Source organism: Labrus mixtus, chromosome 4 (genome assembly GCF_963584025.1).
Source record: "Labrus mixtus chromosome 4, fLabMix1.1, whole genome shotgun sequence".
In the NCBI taxonomy this organism is placed as follows: Eukaryota; Metazoa; Chordata; class Actinopteri; order Labriformes; family Labridae; genus Labrus; species Labrus mixtus.
In genome coordinates this window covers 3,929,634-3,949,539 of record NC_083615.1, presented here as the reverse complement: position 1 = coordinate 3,949,539, position 19,906 = coordinate 3,929,634, and the positions used below count along the sequence as shown (strand labels likewise).

Here is a 19,906-nt window from a genome sequence, read left to right as displayed (position 1 = left end):
CGCACGTCAGCTGTAAGTTACAGACGTCAACATTTGGTAAGATGGGACCCATGAAATGACTTTCTTTGTGTTTTTTGTAAATAGTAAACAGACTTTAGCTTGTATTGTGCTTCTCTAGTCTTCTGACTACACAAAGCACTTTTTACACCGCAGGTCACACCTACACATTCAGACACAGGTGGCAGAGGCTGCTCTGTAAAGTGACCATCAGAGTTACTAATCTGATTAATACACATCAGAAGTTCCCGTTGTGAGACGACCAACTCTACCACTGAGCCACAACCGCCCTAAAACAAATCCTTGTTTTTTTCTGAGCTTTACTTAAGTGCTTAAAGTCAACAAAAACTTAAAACTGTACAAACATGATGATAAATTGTTCATTTCATCCTGATAAATTACACTTGTTAGCTTTAGAGGAACCATTATTTGTTTGTTTTTTTAAAGGCAAATTTTTTAAGCTCCATTTGATTACAAATTGTGACGAGTGATCACATTTGTCGGCAGTAGCTCAGTCTGCAGGGACTTGGGTTGGGAACCGGAGGGTCGCCGGTTCAAGTCCCGGTGCGGACCAAATATGGAAGTTGGTCTGGTAGCTGAAGAGGTGCCAGATCACTTTCTGAGCACTGCCGAGGTGCCCTTGAGCAAGGCACCAAACCCCCACCCCACCATCGCAGCTCAGGAGCACCCGCAGTGGGCCGCTCCGTCACCCTGACATCTCTCCATTAGTGCATGTCCATAGGATCCTGTTTGTGCATGTGTGTGTATATTTCAGCCTGTGTTGCATGATTACAGAGTGTAAAAACAGAATTTCCCCTTGCAGGGATCAATAAAAGTAAATCTTAATCTTAAATCTAGATATGTCAGTAGGCATTTGATATCAGGATGGAACAAGTTGACATGAACTGTATTCTTTCATCGACTCACTATATGTTTAACTTCATGACTAAATTATGAGGTTGTCTGCGGGCACATGGCATGAAAGATAAGTTTAAACAGGTGATATTAAACTGTCAGCTGCTTTTAACAGGTTGTTCCTCTGAACTATTATATGCTTAAGACTGACGGACACTTTTCAAATATCAGAGGCACAACTATTTAAAATGATTGGAGATCCATGGTGCACATCACACTGATAAGGTCAACATTATGGTAAGGTTTTAATTAGGCTGGCTGTTGATTTCAGACACATCAGGGCCTTGATCACACATGAAACTAAATGATTGCAGGGAATCGGTAAATCTTTTTTTTGGGGCCATTTTTGCCTTTGTTGGATAGGACAGATGAAGAGAGACAGGAAATGGCGGGAGGAGAGAGTGGGGGAAGACATGAAGCAAAAGGGCAGAGGTCAGATTCAAACACACGGCTGCTGCTCTGTACACGGGTGCAGGACATAACCGCTTGGCTAACTGACACCCCTGGAATCAGCACATCTTCCTCTTGAATTCTTTAGATTTTAAGAGTTGAAATGTTTGCACGGCTCAGCTCGTGGTGCTTTGAGTCTTACATAACATACATTAACAATTTAAACAAATCTTACTTTCTTATACTTTCGGTACTTCTGTAGTATTTGGTACTCCATAAGCTGAAAAAAAAAAAAAAATAGAAGACACAAACAATTAGGGAGACATTCATGCATGTGCTGTTTAGTGTTTTATTATAAGTAGAGCTCGTCGTCCTCACAGTACCTTGTACTCTTGTGTCCCCGGGGAGAGAGTGTTGATCTTTGAGCCCAACTGAACAAACATCTCTGTGATAGCCCCGATCCGGTCATGAAGAGCTCTGTATTCGTCGTACTCGGCACAGAAGTCGTCCTTATACTGCTGACGCTGCTCCAGCCCTGTTATGCTGCTGTATTTTCTGAATGAAAAAAAAGAGGACAGATCGACACATTTAAATACCACAAAGCTGTTATTTCAAAAAAGCAGACGTAATCCCTTTTGAGCAAAGTCGTTCCTCTATAATTCCAGCAGGTGGCACTGGAGAGTGCTGGTAGAAATTGGTCTTGACACGTCACTGACTGAACATCATGATGTGTTGACCAGATGTATGAATGTGAGCCAGAAGATGATATGTTTGTGATGTCAGTCTCAGCGACAGCTTATTTAGACATTTGTTTTATTCCACCTTTATTTATGTGAACGTCAGGAAGCTCAACAAAACAGTTTCTCCTCTTAACAACAGTGAGTCAAGACTCTGAAACTCTCAACTCCTCAGTGACAGATGACATGGAACAGAATCTATCAATCACGTTTGATCTTGGAAATGTAACGTTTGTGTTTCTCTCACATTAGATAGTCGGGCAGTTCCTCTGCTGAGGTTCCATTGATGGTTGATTTCTTTCCCTCTTGGTCTGTAGTTAGGAAAGATAAACAAACAAAACGGTTAAAGTAATGCAAATGTGATCGTGTGCCCATCATATCAAGGCTAATGGATACATTTATCATCCATCTCAGATAAGAGATCTGATCCGAGGCAAGCGGTGACGTCCGCAGCGTGGAGCAGGAGGCGATGCCGCCCGCTGATTCGTTCGACCATAGGTCAGCCAGCTGTTTCTCAGTCAATCATCAACAGACCGGAGCGAGCGGGTGAGGACAGGAGGGCGAAGAAAGTGTAACAAGTCTCACAACACAACACATATGTGAGTTTCTCTTTGTGGACTTCCAGGTGCAGCAGCTATGAATTATTTTCTCTTTCAGCGAAATGAAAACTGACAATGTCACGGCCAGGTGGATTTTTATATAACATAGATCACTGAAGCACAATAGGATACATGCAAAACATGTGAGAGAAGACATTTACCTTTAAAATCTTCATGGTTCTGGTTCTTCAGGTCCGGACTGGTCTCAATCCAGACTGGTTTTAAGCGCTCTCGTTCCTTGTCTTTGTGCTTTTTGGACTTCTTCTTTTTATGGAGTCCATTGTTGATCTGTTGGTCGGTGCAGATGGTGTTGTTTGCGTGTGGGTGCTTGGTGGGGCTGGGCGCAGCGGGAGGCGGCTCTGGCCTCTCCAGTTTAGGAACAGTTAAAGGTGTGCTGATTTTGTGCGGCGAGTAAAGACGATTCGGGCTCCCCTGTAGGTGATTGTGGGTTTTGTCAAAATCCAGTTTGATGTGCGCACTAGAGTGTCCATGACCGGAAGAGCCACAGACCCCGTTGGTGCCGTAGTCTCCATGAGAAGGCGACTGCAGAGGCAAACTCTGGTCTAATATTCTTTGTTTTTTGGGGGTCTGGAAGTTGGATGGGTCTGAGAGCAACGGCCGTTTCTAGAGGGGATAAAAAAAAAAGAAGGAATAAAGTCATTGAGGCTTAAGTCGGGGATTTTAGAGAGAAAATGTATTTCTTCCTCTTTTGGATTGCACTTGTTCTTTGAAGTTTCATCATCTAAAGTCAGAAACCTTTTCCTGCATAGCTAATCAAAGTGTGAACACACAACTCAGCGGAGACTGACGACAGTACAGTACAGCTCCCACCTACTCCCTCTGGTGGACCAATCACCAGCAGCGTTTAAGAACAACAAAAGGCTGGGGCTAAGGTTTAAGGGTGATGATGCATTATTTATAAGATAGTAGTTAAAGGCTTTATATGCGATTTTTTGATCCAGCAGATGTCGCCCTTGAGCACCAGCATGAAACCAAAACAACTCGCGGTGCATTGTTGTGTTAGCATGCTAATGCTAGCTCGTATCTTCACACTGCATGTAAATTTACCTGAAATGAGCGTGATCTAGAAACACAGTTAAGCAGTGAGTACAGTATGTTATTCTTCTTTTCTCTAGCCCCTCAATTAAACAACTTTTATTTGCGACGGGATGATTCGGCCTGCCGTCCCGGCGATGTAAACAAAGTGAAGATAGGACTCTGAAAACTCTGAAAACATCACAGACAGTGGGACTCGGGTGTTACACCCATTGTAGACAGTCATGACTCACAGAGTTATTTTCAGAGGAGATACTTGATTTCTACATTTAAGTGTGAAAAATCACAGATAAAGCCTTTAAACAGAAATGTATGTATCTGAAAATTTTGAAAAAATACATTTAAAGAAACATGTCTATTACAAGAGTGTCTACATTTTCTTTGGAGGAGTTTTTTGATAAGACCAACACCCTTTGCATATATCTGCACATTTCATTCAAAACTACACAGGTCCTCAAAATGTCTTTCTTAATTATAAAGCTAGAAACTCCTCACAGGAGCTGAAAGTATAAAAAGATTTAGCAGGAAAAATACAAGTATTGTATTGTATTATAGTATTTGTATTGAGTAGCTGCAAAAAGAGAACATTTCCTATCTAGTTCAGTGTAAAAAAAATAAAAGAAGGGAAAAACTGGATTCATTGGAATTAAATAATTACCACAGAAAGACTCTTGGCAGGGCTGAGTTGTGAAGGAGAGTCCCCGGGAGTTTTGTGGATGGAATGATTGGACTGGGGACTTCTCAACTGGCTACTGTGGAGTGGCTGAAGTTTCCTAAAGAAGAAGGAAAAAAAAAAACACAGCACCTTCAGTTGGACAGTAATATCGAGGTAAATGGCCTGTAAAGCTAAACAGGAAGCGGCAGTATGTAGGTCATAAAGCTCGCCTTGGCAGATCTGTGAGCAATTATCATTTATCATGACACGCAGAGGGAAAAGACAGCAGTGGCAGCATAATCATTGACATTACAAATCTGTCAGTCTTTTTCAACCCCATCAAAGCTTCTTCTGGGGAAAGAAATGCATGCGGCGTGTTTGGTTTTTGTGTTTCTGGTGATACAATCGACAGGAGGCAACCACAAAGACCAAACACGGCCCGGTGAGTAAAACAATAGCAGCAGATTGAACCTCTGTTGGACCAAACCCTCTTCCCTGTTAATCTGCTTCCTACAGCTCCTTCCTCAAACAGACATTACAAGAAGTCACACCCCCAAGTTTATTCATGCATCCCCTTTTAATAATATGGTCCGTGTGCCTAATACAAAAGTAAGAAAGCCTGAAGAAGCACCCAATCCAACAAACAGATCTTGAGTTTACAGAACTTACAGGCGATCACAGTTTTGTATGATTTGGCAAACGAGGCCACGACTACCAATTGTGAGCTTCTTACACTTAGCAGGAGTGGTGAACAGAGGGGGGCAGTGCATTCAGCCAACAGGACTTGCACTTTTCTTTTCCAAAATGCTCGTGGAGCACATGGCCTGCATGTTTACTGGCAGGCAGAGGACACGTATGAGGGGAGGAAACTTACCCTGAAAAAGCACAGCCTTGCTCCTCTGAACTTTCAGAGCTAATGCCATTTGGCAACGCAGTGCAGGGGAATATTTTCCATCGCTTTGATGTGTCCATTTAGAGATTCATCAGAGCAAAGGGAGAAGTCATTTAGAAGCTCCCCCTTTTCAACATGATCACAGCAGACTGCTACGATAACTCTAAAGGTTCTTCTGTATTAACAACAGCGCTGTCAAAACGCATCCATCCTGGAGTCTTTTCTGTGTTATCTGCCCAAAAACAGCCACTTTAAGGTCTAAAAAGAACTGTGAAGCACACTTCTTTTCTTTCATGCTAAAAAGTTGGATGAACAATGGATACCACCACACTCAAATTTGCACAGTAATCATCATTATTTTTCAAAATGGAGTTCTGCTCTTTCAACCACGAAAAAAGCTGTTTGTGTCCATTTAAAACCAACAGTCAACATAATTAAAATACCAATACCCAAACATCTTTTTCTGAACCCAACCATGTAGTTTTTGTGTCTAGACCAAAGCCATTTGGTTTTTTCATTGTGATAGGTCAAGGTTTGTTTTTAGACACCAACACTAGTTTATGAAGGTTTAGGAAAAGATTGTGGTTTAGACGATGCTAAAAGTCAACATGAACCCTCAAAGCAGACACAAACTGCACCACCTTGAATACTTCGAGTGAAAACCTTCTTTGCAGGAGGCCCTAAAGTAAGACTTCTAGGCAAAAAGAACTAGCCAATAATAGCACAAAGAGTCAGATGAAGTGGAAATATATTGGGGTAAAACGACCTCCACAGTAGACCGCCTAATGAATATGTTACAATACAACATACAACAAGTAAACCTTGGCTGAATACTCTATGCCACAGTTAGTTTACTAGCTGCTGGTGATAGCTTTGGCACCTTTAAACGGCTTCTTGTTTAATTGGTTATCCACAATATTGTGAATTATGTATGACTCAATCCACTGATTAGTTAAACTTCTACAGTATCCGTTTAGCTAAATTCAAAACCCACCTGATTAGGAGCCTGTGGATGAGTTGCTTCTCCTCCTCCAGATATCCAGGCCAGTCTCTCTGGACGTGTTTGTAGAGCTCATCCTTCAGAGTGTAGCTGTGATCTTTTGGGTTCAGTTTAGCAACCTGCCAAAAAAACATTTTTAAAGAAATGATCAAAAAGAGGACAGAATGTAACAGGAAAAGAGGGCAGCTGAGGTCTTCAAATCACCAAACTGTGTTAACCTGGACTGCTTAACTCCACCTTATGCTTAAATAAAACACGACCTTTCTTCGGTGCGTCAGTATTGTATTTTTGGTAAACCCTTTAATCGTGCCCTTTCACAGTTTCATCCGTTTAAGCCAAATCTAGCCAAACCAACAACTTTCAGCTCTGACAGTAGTCAGATCCTAGCTGGAGAAATAAAAACCCCACCCCTCTCTTGTCAAAACACAATCTTCTCCTCCAAAGACAATTTAAACACAGCTCTAATTACAGCTAACAGCGGCGGCACATTCACCACTTGATGAATGCCTCGGGACACTCAAAAACTGTGAACGCAGGAAATACGCCTGAAGTAAACTTACTGACATCCCCTCTAAGAGTTAGATGGTGGAAGTCTTTTAGTATCATACAGTAAGAAAAAACAGATGATTATTTTAAAGTTTCAGTCCTTGAGATCAACTGATGCTAAAAATTAAATTTTTTTCATTTTTTTTTGCATCCGAGTATTTTTAATAATTAGCAACAATGTGTTTACACAGCACTATGCTAGGTCTCACCTCATCCAGCACTGAGGTCAGGTCGGACTTGTCCTTTTGACTTGCCCGCTCCCTCTCCAACCACAGTAGCAGCTCGGGTTTCTTGTAGGGCTTTAAGGCCAGGAGATGAATGATGCGATCCCTCAGGGGCCGGTGTGCCACAGGGCTGCTTACTAGGCTCCTCTTGTTGCTGGGGGAGTGCTTGTTGTTGCTATCCGAGCCTGATACCAGACCCTGCTTCCTCTGGACCTTCACATACTTACCTAAGATCAAAACAAAAAAGGCACACACAGCAGAGTTTTGAGAAAACATTTGTGTTAGATAAGAGCAGAGTCTCGGAGAAGTGAAAGTGAATCGGAAAGGTAGACTAGTAATAATCTAAAGCTGTATCTGAAGGGCCATGTGGTGACTTTCTTAAGCATATCGGACAAGTGCAGGGAGGTTATAACTGATCTGATAACAGGATTTACATGGGTTCAGAGTATCCTGTAATAGCACAGCCAACACATCATTCCTGATCCAGTCTTCAGGCCAGTGTTCCAATCATACCCTTATTTTAAAGAGAGGCAGTCTAAAACACTTTCTTTATTTTATCCCTGTACTGTCATGCAGTCTACACAACAGATACAGTGCATGTGCTGTGCACTTTTAGCCGAGTCAAAAAAAAGGCAATATATATACAAAGATACTCTGAGCACGTCAGTATTTGTTCTATTTTCATGTGCAGAGTCAGTGTTGTTGCAAGTGGAGAGCAGTGAAAGTGGCTGACAGAAGAGTTCGCTGACTGCTGAGTAAACAGAGGAGCATGGAAACTAAACCACCTAACATAGAGAGGCCCTTTCTTCCTGTCGCAGTACTAAATCTGTTGGGCCAGAGCAGGGAATGCTTATAGATATCTACCGTAATCTCATTACAACTTTAAGCCATACTTTGGAGGTTTCTATAGGACGAAGGCTAATGACACTTTCACAGGGACCTTACTGTAGAGGTGTCATATGTGTTTACAGGATGTGTTGCAACACAGCTTGACAGCTCATGTTTTAGATATTTAGACTTAAAACATGTTTTCGTGGGTTTCCAATGGATACAGTGTTCCTCTGAAGTTATAAATAGTCGTGTTGTATCACCTGTGCAAAAAAAAAATCATGCAAGTCTTGTTGGAGCTTGTTTCAACACCACAAAGATTTTCGGCAAATATCCCTCCTGCACTGAAACAACCTGTACTGCCACATTTCAGACAAGCAGCAACTAGAACCATTGTTTGACAGTGAAATAAAACAGCTTGAGGGAAGTTTTGAAGACTCTCAATGCAGTGTTTGTTGAAGATATTTCCTGAAGTGGCAGTGATGTCTCACTTACGAAAACTGTCATACTTTGAAGTTTTTCACAACATAAATTAGCAAAGATATGTGCAAAAACAAAGAAAACAAAACCCTTTAAGCTGTTATTTTACATCTTTAGCGGCATTTTATACAGGAAGATCATTTGATATTCATGAAAGGTGAAATGTTAATATTTTCAAAACCTAAAGAAATTATGTAGATGACCTTTTTCAAACTTGTCCAACACCTGGTTTAGACACGAATCAGTTGCCCATCTGTCATGCTTGTTTCCCCTGAACGCAGCATAACTGTAAAATCCCACATTATTATCTCAATTGTGAACATTTTTCTACTCTGCAACCTGCAATTCTAAGTCGGTCTATTTTTCCTGATGAGCATAGCATTACTGTACCATAAAAAGACAGTCAGTCACCACAAAACAACCGTGTGCACCACTGTGTATGGCACATACGACGATCCATAACTTGTTTAGTTCTCTTTCTAACGTACTTATACGCGAAAGGACGCTCATTTGCTTAAAAAGACATATTTAAGTATAATGGCTGTCCTCTAATAACATGTTTTTCACGAATAACATATGCCAGATATGTTTAATTTATTTTGAGAGTCTATTTCTGCAGAAAAGCATGCCATGTAATGTGTAGGAACAGCTTCCAACAGATGACTTCTACAGCAATTACCCCAAACCATCATATATCCATTCATAAAATATCATCTGCACTTAGCATTTAAATATCACACAGGACCTCCATATATCATGAAGCCTCACGGCAAGATCTGTCATAAAGTGGCAGCATGGTCAATTTAAGCATAGTTCAAGTACCTTAAAATCAAAGAGAATTAATTCCATAGACTGCATGTTTATTCAGATCGCTCCATGTTAATGTGGCCTTCTTCTAGATGATACACTTTGTTCAAATGAAAGTCAATTAAACTCCAGTCAGTGTAATTACATTTTACGCAGAACTTCATCTGCATGAGACCTGTTAGCACATACTTCTGGCAAACTCAATCTTATAATTGCTGCTGGCAGGCAAGCTGGCCCTGTGCCTGCGGAATCTGGTCCGAATGAAAGAGAAATTACAAGAAAGAGCAGCATCTCTCTTGCACGAATTACTGCGACGCAGCACTTTGATCAATTATGTGATAACTCCCACGCCATATGGCAATTACCAGCAGGATGAAATGGTGAGAAGCAATGGTTCAGAAGCTTTCTGGGAACATGACAAAAAACACTCTTGTTATCTGTCCTTGATCCCTACGTGCTTCAAGGCTAAGACTACTTCAGCGCGCATACAGTTATTAAGTAAAAAGCTTACTCGGCCCCGGTTTGATTTCAATCGCTGAGCGGCTCCAGATGTCCTTCTCCACCTGAGACATGCGCTCCCGGGTCGTTTGGTAGGAGTCGTCTGTAGCGCAGACTGTGATCTTGTCCTGAATGCTGCCCTGGCCCTCCAGGTGGTCCTTGCCCTCCCTGTAAGAATAGGAAGGAGCAGAAGGAGGAGGTCAGGTTTACAAATTCTCTGGGTTTGCTCTATTAAATTGCTGTTTTTTTGGGCTGTCATACAGTCATATTCAAGGCTGTGTCATAAGGCTTAAGACCAATAAAAAGTCCAATTCGACCATTTCACCCAACACTTTAAAAGTAGCAACGCCTCAGACACTATCCCTCTGTTCTCGATCATTACCGGTCACACCTTTGTGGTCAGTTTGTGGCACGTCAGCCCTGGGTGTGTTATTGTAGTCTTGTTTGAAAGTACCCGACAGCGGTCCTTTCTGTTGTAGTACTGAAGAGACACGCCACTGTTCAGTGAAGCCCCGCGGTCACAGCCGAGCCCGACACTAAATTTATTACAAATTCCATTTGTGGTCGACTGTGGAAAGAGTTATTTGTGCTACTCACCCCGAGACATACTGGTGAATGCAGTCGAAGCTGGACTGGGGCTTGTCTTTGCTGTCACTGGACAGGTAGAACGAGAAGACCCTGAAACCTTCGGGGGATTCTGGGGTCGGTGCTGGGATCTTCAGGTACTAAAAAGAGAAACAACAGAATGACATCAGTAGGTACAAGGTTTAAGAAGAGAAAAAATACATGTCAAAACATGAATCTAAGCCCAGGTTAGTAGCCTACTTTGTTTTTTTTTGTGGTATTTTTAACCATGCACAGTTTTACACCGTCCAGTAGCACTCCTAATGTGAGCACTGTGTTATGTAATAAGCATGTTTTTATCACTTCAAGATGATCTTAATCAGCATAATGTCAAAGTACAAAACATAGAATAGTAACAGTAAAGTAAATCATCAAGGCAGCTCAATCTTTTATTTTCTCACGCAATTGAATGTGCCCTAAATAATCTTCCATTTGAGCCAATCACAGAGGCTATGTGGGACTTCCCAGGTCAGTGAGGATGACCTGTAGCCCATCATGAGGGGGGGGGGGGGGGGGGGGGGGGGGGGGGGGGGGGGGGGAGTCTGACTGAAAGGCAAAAACACAACAATAGTATAGCGGATAACCTCCTCTCTGACAAACAAACCAGCAGGTTGAAGTCCTATCTCAGCCGGGGACATAACATGTTACATCAAACGACCCAAAAACCTACTTCCACTAAGAGGACAGGTTACTCGTCCCCTTTTTAACAGCAGCTACTCTTTTCTGCACCACCTGCAGCTGAAAAATAAACAGCTTACTACTTTTGTTGATAGTTTATCCGTCAGCAGTAGGCCAAACGTTATAGCCCCTCCTTTATCAACATATATGCATACGCTGTGTTAACACAGAGCTCTTTTACTTTAAGAATCAAATTAAAAACACATCGGTCAATCAGACCCGAAGCCGCCTCTTTACTTATCATTCGTGAGTGATTGATTATAAGCCGACCGGCTGAGAGCACAGTGTCCCTGGCAGATGTGGCAGGCAGGACTATAGCTGTCACAAATGCCCAGTCATGCAGCAAAGCCATAAGCAGTTTTTTTTTTTACACAGAGCCAATGAACGGCTCCTCTCCTCTCCTCTCCTCTGCTCTGCTCGACACCCCTCCTCCTCTTTTAAAACCCAAACGAATGCCATTCACCCAGCCCCCCATCAGCCTCCAGCTTTCCTTCATGTGCACAGGCCCACCCATGTCAACACAAAAAACTCAAAGCAGCCTGCACGGCCGTGGACACTTGAGACACACAGCTGACTATTAATTCTGACCTATTTATGTTATGAGTGTTCACATGAGAGTCCAGCGTATGTCTGTGCTTGGCTTTTATGCTAATTAAGGACCATCAACCCGAAAAAAAGCATCAAAGTGAGCTGGGACAAGACAGAACCCATGTCCTCAGGACTTATTACTTTAAGAGAGGGGAGCAGTGGCCGGCCCGCCTTGACCAAAATTAGAAGCAACAAGTCCTTAAAATGAGGTTACAACTAAGCGCTGCAGAAGAAGAACTGCCTTGTGGGTTTTTTTTTTTTGTTAAATGCAAGTGTTGCCAAACAAAAGCATCAACATGTTGTGCGATGAGAGCACATGTTCACACATTTTAGCATCGCAATAGTACCACTAGTCCCCTCTTTTCAGTCCATGGCAGCAGTATGATCCCCCCCTCCAGCCATGCATTAGATTTGCCTGTCAGCCCCGTCCATGCCACCGTGCACACTTCACATTCTAATTCTAATCAATGTCACTCAGGTCAGACTGTTCAGAGGTCGCCCCCGTTTTATTCACGGCTTCCTTCTCAAGCTTCATAACCATATGTCATTTAACCCATTAGTTTCCAGTTGCTGACTCCTGAAGGAGGCCTGTCTCACTAACACTGGAACATAAGCCTGGACATGTAAAGCACAGTTAAAGAATAAAACAAGAGTGTCAAAATATTAGTTTATTATTAGTTATTACTATTAGTTTGACACTCTTGGAAATTCAAGTATTAGTTATGCCCATTTGTTACCAGAAGAGCTAGTTAGTTATTCTATTAGCTTAGCATAGCAAAAAGCCTGGAAACAAGAACATACCTGCCTTGACACTGGATGTAACACAATCTGCCTAAAGCGTACTGATAACCATGTAATATCCCATTTTTAATCCATACAAAAACTAGAAAACATATTGTAATCTTTGCAATAGTGGATGTCAGTTCTGCCGATCATCAGCAACACATTTCAACATGCAGCAAAAGGGAAATTAACAAAGCCACCAGTGTCAGTTACACAGTAACATCTAGCTAACAGTAGCTGAAAAGGCTTGACCAAACATGTCAGCTACAGGCCCAGAGAGTGGCTAAAAGGAACTTACTCCAGATACTTTTGTAACAGTGTGTGTTTTGACAGACAGAGTGCTGACTAACTGCAAAAAAAAAGTCTCTTTAAGTTACAGATGAAGAAAGTATTTTTGGCCAGTGACAAATATTTCAAATGTAAATACTGACATTGGCAGAAAGAGACGGGGAGACTTCTTCCCTTTTCAGTTCAACTTTTCAATTGTTAAGGGAAAAAACATGTTTCCTTATTTGAGAACGGTAAATTGTTTGACTTAAATTGTCAGAGTCGATTTATTGGAAAAGCAAAAGCGGTGGTAACAAACAAAAATCTGGTTATTTAGCAGAGAAGGAGATGCCTCCCTTACTTTACACATCACAGAAGAATACCATATTAATAATCATGTTACCTGCTCAATTCATAATAATCTCTCTGCTAGCCAACACAATGTGGTCTGAACAGCCTGCGGTTTACAGCTTTAATTTAAACTACAAAATCCACTTGTGCTTATAGCCGTTTAAAGAATAATTGCATATTTGATGATTATGTCACCCGCTCAGATGAGATGACAGCTTATGTTCGGCTTCTTGTACCGACAGGTTTGTAAATCCTGTAGCTGCTGTCAGTCACGTAAAAGGTGTGGATATTAGACGCTGAGTCATAGACAACTCCATAGGGAGGTTTGGTTCTGATCATGACACTGTGTGTGTGTGTGTGTGTGTGTGTGTGTGTGTGTGTGTGTGTGTGTGTGTGTGTGTGTGTGTGTGTGTGTGTGTGGTGTCATTTTTTCTTTTCTTAGTCAGAGGAAGCCCCTTACTCCCTCAGGGGACATACAGGGAAGAGGGGTCAAATATCTAGCTGATGGTTTAACCCCAACAGAGACACAAGACTATAATCAGTTAATTTTCTGGAGACAACAAACAACAGACGTCAGTGAACAAACAAAAACAAACTCATGTTTCAATCCTAATCCTAAAAATAGTTAATGAGTGACATAAAGCACACACAAGAAGGGTTTATAAAAAGGGCCAGCAGAGCTCAGATATTAATAGCTTAATGACTTGTTGTTGACATGTAGTTGACAGAATGTCTGACACACGACTTCACCAAACTGTTGTTGAAAGATTTTTAGAATTCTCACACCTAATTGGTTTGAAGTGCATTTCTGAACTGTTAGATTTAAAGAGTGAAACAGACACCAAAAGTAGCATTTGACTCACATGTTGTTTATGTTCTGACGATAAGGGAATGGTGATATGAAATGAGCTAAATAACGCTCATGACTCTGCCCTTCAACCAAGAGGTTTTTGAAGTTCTTTCAATATTCAAGTGCATGCCAATGGAGGGTTTTCAAAAATGCACTTAAGATATTTATGTTTCCAGTATTTTTGATGCGTCTGTGGATTTCTCTACTCCTAGTGTGGTAGTAAATGAATAACTACTGACTTAACAGTGAAATCACCATCATTTGTCCGGTTTGGAATTAGGGAAAGCAGTCATTAAAATTGCGTGTGCGCTCAAATTATAATCACGTGCATCCTTTAATCTGATGATTAATCAATCACAGAGGAGCTTAATGGGGCATTAACATCGTCAGAGTGTTAGTATTGACATTAAAAGAGGCAGTACTGAGAGCTCTGTGCAGTAATGCCCTCCATTGTAGTGACTCGAATAAAAGTTTAGCCGTTGGACAGTTTACAGTCAGAGCCACCAAATGGCATCCGCGGGGCAATCCTTAGCACCTTGTCAGAGCCACCCCCCCCCCCCTGTGGAGAGCAGGACTGCTACAATAACTGCCTCTGTGGCCACATCTGCTACTCCAAGGCCTGTGTGTGTGTGTGTTAGGAGATGTCAAATACTTTCAAGCTGTTGTAAGGTGTGAACTGGACTGGAACAGAAAATCTTGGCGGGGGGGGGGGGGGGGGTTCAGCGGTTGAACAAGGACAAAAGACACAGTGGGTGATGTCCTTGTAAAAATGTCAACTTTAACTCCCAGAAGCATGTTTGAACTGCTCATCGTTTGATGGGGTTAAAACGAAGTTCTTAACCCTGCCATTTGGTGAAGGAAAATAGCTTCACTAAAAGGGATCTACTTTCTTTTCCAAGCCAAACATCTGCAGGCAGAGATGAGAGAGGATGGCTTCTCTCCCTGTCTTCTTTTTGCTCGAAAAAAAGGCAGGGTTCCCAGCTCTGGTATTTGGCGTGGCAACACTGAGAGAGAGAGACGGGAGCAGGGAGCATGGATATGTGATTTACTCTGAAGTCTCTGCCTCCTGCCCCTGTCTGTACTGACACTAGTTACCATTGTCTTCTCATCTGAGGCCAGCTCAGCCATAGCCGCTCTGTGTAGCCGCCTGTCTTTTGTTCTAGCGTCTTCCCCCCACGAAGCTGAGTGCAATGGGCTGTCGGCCCGCCTGGATTATTCATGAACAGCGGGGACGTGTGGCTGTGTGTTGTCGGAGGGTGAAGAGAGAGGGGGGGTTTGGGTGTGTGCGCATGGAGGGGAGGGGAGGGGAGGGGAGGGGGGGTGGGAGTGTTGGTGGCTCCCAGTAGAGCCAGTGCATGAGGGATGGCCCTAAATAAGTCTTTCTTTAGGAATGTGACGAGCAACTCAGCGGAGAAATGGGGGGATGGATCCAGGATGAAGCAAGTGTCTTTGTCGCTGGTTTCACATTTATTTTTGCATAAAGTTGAGATCATATTTCTTTTAAATCAACAAGTTGGCAATTTAAGCCATTTTTTTCTGTGTCACATGGAAAATGAGCAAGCGCAGTGATGTTGACAAATCTCTGTAAAACACAGGGGGGGGGGGGGGGGGGGGGGGGGGGGGGGTAATATTAATTACTCCTCTTCACCGTTCAAAAGCTTGAAACACGATGACTCATTTGTACCCAAACCTAACGCGTGACATCCCTTCTTACTGTCCAAATCACGCTTTTCAGTCACCGGGATGGATGTGATGGTTTCCTGTGCTTGAGGATCTATTCATTGAGGGGGGTTGGTAGGGACAGGAAAGCAAAAGAAAGAGGGGGTGGGGGGGTGGGGGGGGGGGGTGGGGACTGACGGGAGTTGGTGCGGGGATATGGGGATGGGCAACTGTCGAGCATCCCCCCAAGGTACTGCCTGTTATGCCAAGCAGAATCAGTATTTTTCCAAGAGGCTGGGGCTAATCTGTCAACCTCAACAAACACTCTCTGTCTCCCCCACTCCTGACAACCCCCACCCCCGTTCTCACTGTAGGTACCCTCCTCTTCATACACAAGAGGGATGGAGATTTTTTTTAAAAGCCTATTTTGAATGATAGGACACAGTTTCTTGCCTTGTATGCTAAGACAATCCGGTGCTATTCTTTTCTTCCTAATACTGATTCCAATAGTCATAGTTTTGATTCAGATATCTTAAAAACATTGACTGCACAAAGTATTCCTCAAATACCAGTCAATTAAAAAAATAACACATTGTTATCGTTGAAGAGCTTGAAGACAGATATCTAGACCTAGACGTAAGCTAAGCTAACACTAGCGTCAGCTGAGCACAAGACTTTAACGGTTTTCCTGTTTCCAAAAAACAGTTTTTACCAGTGTCAAAAACGACATCCTTAAGAGATGGTTTTGGAACACACTGATGGCTGACATTATGCTAGCTTTGCTAATGTAACATGTAAGCAGCGCACTGGTCTTCTTAGGCACTCTAAACCGTAGTCGCGTGTGTGTGCAGGCCATTGTTTTGGTAAGGAAGAAATTAGTCCTCTTTTGGGGTGCTAATAAATGTTGGTTTTAGACAAGCAGCAACTTCCTGTGTTGGAGAATGAAGCCAATGCATAGGTGCAAAACCTGCAGTTCCTTGAGTGTCCACTTGAGGTCGGCCGCAAAAGCATCAGAAGTCACATACGCACCCCATTCTAAAAATCACTGTTTTTACAGCAGATTTAAACATGTTTACAGGCTGGAACAAAAAAACAACTTAGGTCTGCTTATTTCTTTATCCGCACACACAATATGTGGGGGATGGGGGCTGAATACTTTTATAAGTCATACGGTTTGATTTTATGAAGGATTACAGCACGTTGTAGCTGTTTGTCAGACAACTTAAGGCCGACCTCAGCTGCAGCTCTTTGTCTATTATTAGGCTGACAGAAAGTTAGTGTGAGACGGCATTTCCATTTGCAATAAAATATTTGCTTTCTGCAATATATCTTGCAATATAAAAATTAAAAAAAACGATAAATGCAGTTTATTTTATGAACATCAATTGAAAACTCAATCACACTTTTTATTATTATGGTCTTAAAAGTCATTTTCAAATCTAAACCCCCTCCTACTTTCATCACACACCGAGTCCAGCCCTCTGACAGCGACTCTGACGCACACAAACGTGGAGAGAGAGAAAAGGAAGAGCGACACATTTCTTCATAAACTTAACAATAAAACTTGTGACTTTTTATTGTGTCACTGTCATCAACGACGTTCAAACTTATGTTTAGTGTGCATGACGAGCACAGTGATAGTCACCTCTGATTAAACCAAAGCTCACTGTCTTGGGTCGCCTGAGATTCACATTTGTCTTCATCATGTGCTTCAGGTGTAGCTAATAAAGTAAACAATGAGCGGCACATCCGCTCAGTTGACGGTGCTTATCGGTATGTAATCGTGTCCACAACAATAACAAGCAGATACCTGGTAGGCGGAATTATTTAATGTTAAATCCACCTTGTGTAAATGAGCATCGGCCTCAAGCATCAGGCCGGGGAAGCCACAGTATGGACACATGGACTCTACATGCACAATGGTCAGTATCACAGAGACTTTCATTGTAAATATGTCATGGAAAACAAGAAAACTGGTTGAATTTGTTTGCATCAAACAACAAAAAAAGTGGCAGCATGACGTGCCTCATTGACATCGCATGTCCTTCGATATGACTATTGCACATTGCTGTGTTGAAACGATATATTGTTCAGCCCTGATTTCCAATATGGCGACCATCATCAATGGCCTTTGAAGGTCAGCATCAGAAACCAACGGGTGATGTCATTGAGATTGCGTCCATGTTTTATAGGTCTTTGGTTTTAGATTGGAGTATTGATTTGCACACTTGCTGATAACCCAATATCATATATCAGGTTTTATCGGGAGAGTTTCTGATACATTCTGGTATTGGTAGCATTACAACTATAAACCTAATTTCTTGAACTCATTTAGAAAATGTAAGACTGTTTTTTTCCTGTAAACGGATCCACCACTCTAAATCCTTGCCTAATTGCCATTTAATGATGGCAAAGTCAGGAAATTCCCTTTAAAATGCTGGTTTTTATACCTCAGATGAACTAATTGCTATAGTGTGTCTCCCTTGTTAAACCCAGGCCGTTTCACTGGGGCAATCCAACAAAACTTGCCCGAGGAGTTGTTGCAGTATACTTCCATTACTGGTCTTTTCTCTCCACACAAACAGGCGGTCTGTAATCCTTTAACAATTCACAGATTGTGCATTGGAAAGTATGTCCAAACCTGATTCATTTGCGCGGAAACTTGAAGACTGACGAGAAAATCCAAAACATGCACTGGGATGTGAAAAAACCTGGGCTGCATGGATTGCAGGAGTACACCAAACAACACATTGAAAGTGCTTGAGCTGTCAAATCACAGGTGTAAAAAAAAAAAAAAGACAGGGATTTTTCAGTTGCTTTGTGAGTTTAGAAGTATCAGCATTTCTTGTGTACATATTATACCTGACTACATTTGAAACCAATTGTTTAAATTCCATGTTTTCAAACCAGATAAAGCAGTATATGTGGGACTTTTTATATTCTGAAGTTTACAGTAAGAAGCGACTATAAATAGTCTTTTAAAGAGGTGTGTTCCTTTCCAATACAAACCTCAGAGTGTTACATAAGACTGGTAAACCTCTCTGTCTTAAGTTAAACAATAACTCCTCGGTGTTCGTTTCAAACGCCTCAGGGTTGAGCCACAGCTGAGACTTAAACTCTGTACACAATAACAATGGCCATGCTTGCTTACAGTGTGAGTGTTGCTCATATCCTGTTGTTCTGCATTTTTTTGAAGTCCGAGAAAAAATGTTTGTGCTAAGAAATCTGTACACTGTACAGAATGTGTCCTCTTTCTAAACTTTGCTCTTTCTTTACAACAACTTATGACTTAATGGTTGATTAATAATAAACAGTGGGGCACAGTAAGACTGTAACATTGATTTCCATTTTTAAAGATAGCGTCCATTTAGTCAGCTCAGTATTTTAAGATAAGTATAAATCCTGGTTTGAACTCAGTTCGATAGCACAATGGTGAGCTACAAGATGTAAACAGCTCCCTTAGTGTAAGTAGCTGATCTTTCTGAGAACACAATAAATAGAGCAATACATTTTAAAGGTGATGGGAAACTTACTGTCAACGCCTGAATTTTAATACCAATCGAATACCAAAATGCATGGTAAGCTAACCGTCCTAAAATGTTTAATTACCAGTTATACTTCCTTTTCAGGTTCACTGCTTTTACACTAATATATAGTGGCTGTTCAAATAGAATTTTCAAATCTTTGTTTGCTGATATTCAGGATGTAAAGTCTATCACTTAAAGGCTTTATATGTGATTTTTTTGATCCAGCAGATGTCGCCCTTGAGCACCAGCATGAAACCAAAACAACTCGCGCTGCATTGTTGTGTTAGCATGCTAACGGTAGCGATCTTTATTGTGCTCGTATCTTCACACTGCATGTAAATTTACCTGAAATGAGCGTGATCTAGAAACACAGTTAAGCAGTGAGTACAGTATGTTATTCTTCTTTTCTCTAGTCCCTCAATTAAACAACTTTTATACACGAGGGGAGGAGTCAGCCGGCTGTCCGGGCGATGTAAACAAAGTGAAGATAGGACTCTGAAAACTCTGAAAACATCACAGACAGTGGGACTCGGGTGTTACACCCATTGTAGACAGTCATGACTCACAGAGTTATTTTCAGAGGATATACTTGATTTATATTATATTTAAGTGTGAAAAATCACATATAAAGCCTTTAAAGAATATCTAAATCAGCATATTCACTCTCTTATTCAAATCAGTCTGTGTTGTTGTTGAGAGTTTTTCTTCCTGTTATTTCCTGTTAGCCTGGGTGATTGTTACATCTTTAGTCGGAGTGGTTCTGGATTAGCGTGGAATGTAAATGAGAAACAAAACAAAGCAGCAACAAGAAACACTCCACTCTCTGTGAGTTTCTTATACCCTTATGGCCACCTTTGATCGCACTGCCCGCCCAGTTAGTGCCACAGATTTCTGATCTTTCACTGCACTCTTGTAACTATAAAATCCTCTTAAAACACTGCCACAGCCACCATGG

General features: G+C 41.8%; 1 protein-coding gene across 1 annotated transcript in view; it reads right to left on the bottom strand.

The window, feature by feature from the left end:
• Positions 1-19,906, bottom strand: part of LOC132972422 (RNA polymerase II elongation factor ELL) — a 30,327-nt gene that overhangs the window by 3,530 nt on the left and 6,891 nt on the right. The window contains exons 3-11 of the mRNA XM_061035231.1: positions 10,222-10,349; positions 9,638-9,792; positions 6,997-7,238; positions 6,236-6,360; positions 4,353-4,467; positions 2,800-3,262; positions 2,287-2,350; positions 1,686-1,857; positions 1,538-1,582 (exon numbers count right to left, since the gene is read on the bottom strand). Of these exons, the coding sequence (XP_060891214.1) occupies positions 1,538-1,582; positions 1,686-1,857; positions 2,287-2,350; positions 2,800-3,262; positions 4,353-4,467; positions 6,236-6,360; positions 6,997-7,238; positions 9,638-9,792; positions 10,222-10,349 (1,509 nt within the window). The remainder of the gene's footprint in view (positions 1-1,537; positions 1,583-1,685; positions 1,858-2,286; positions 2,351-2,799; positions 3,263-4,352; positions 4,468-6,235; positions 6,361-6,996; positions 7,239-9,637; positions 9,793-10,221; positions 10,350-19,906) is intronic.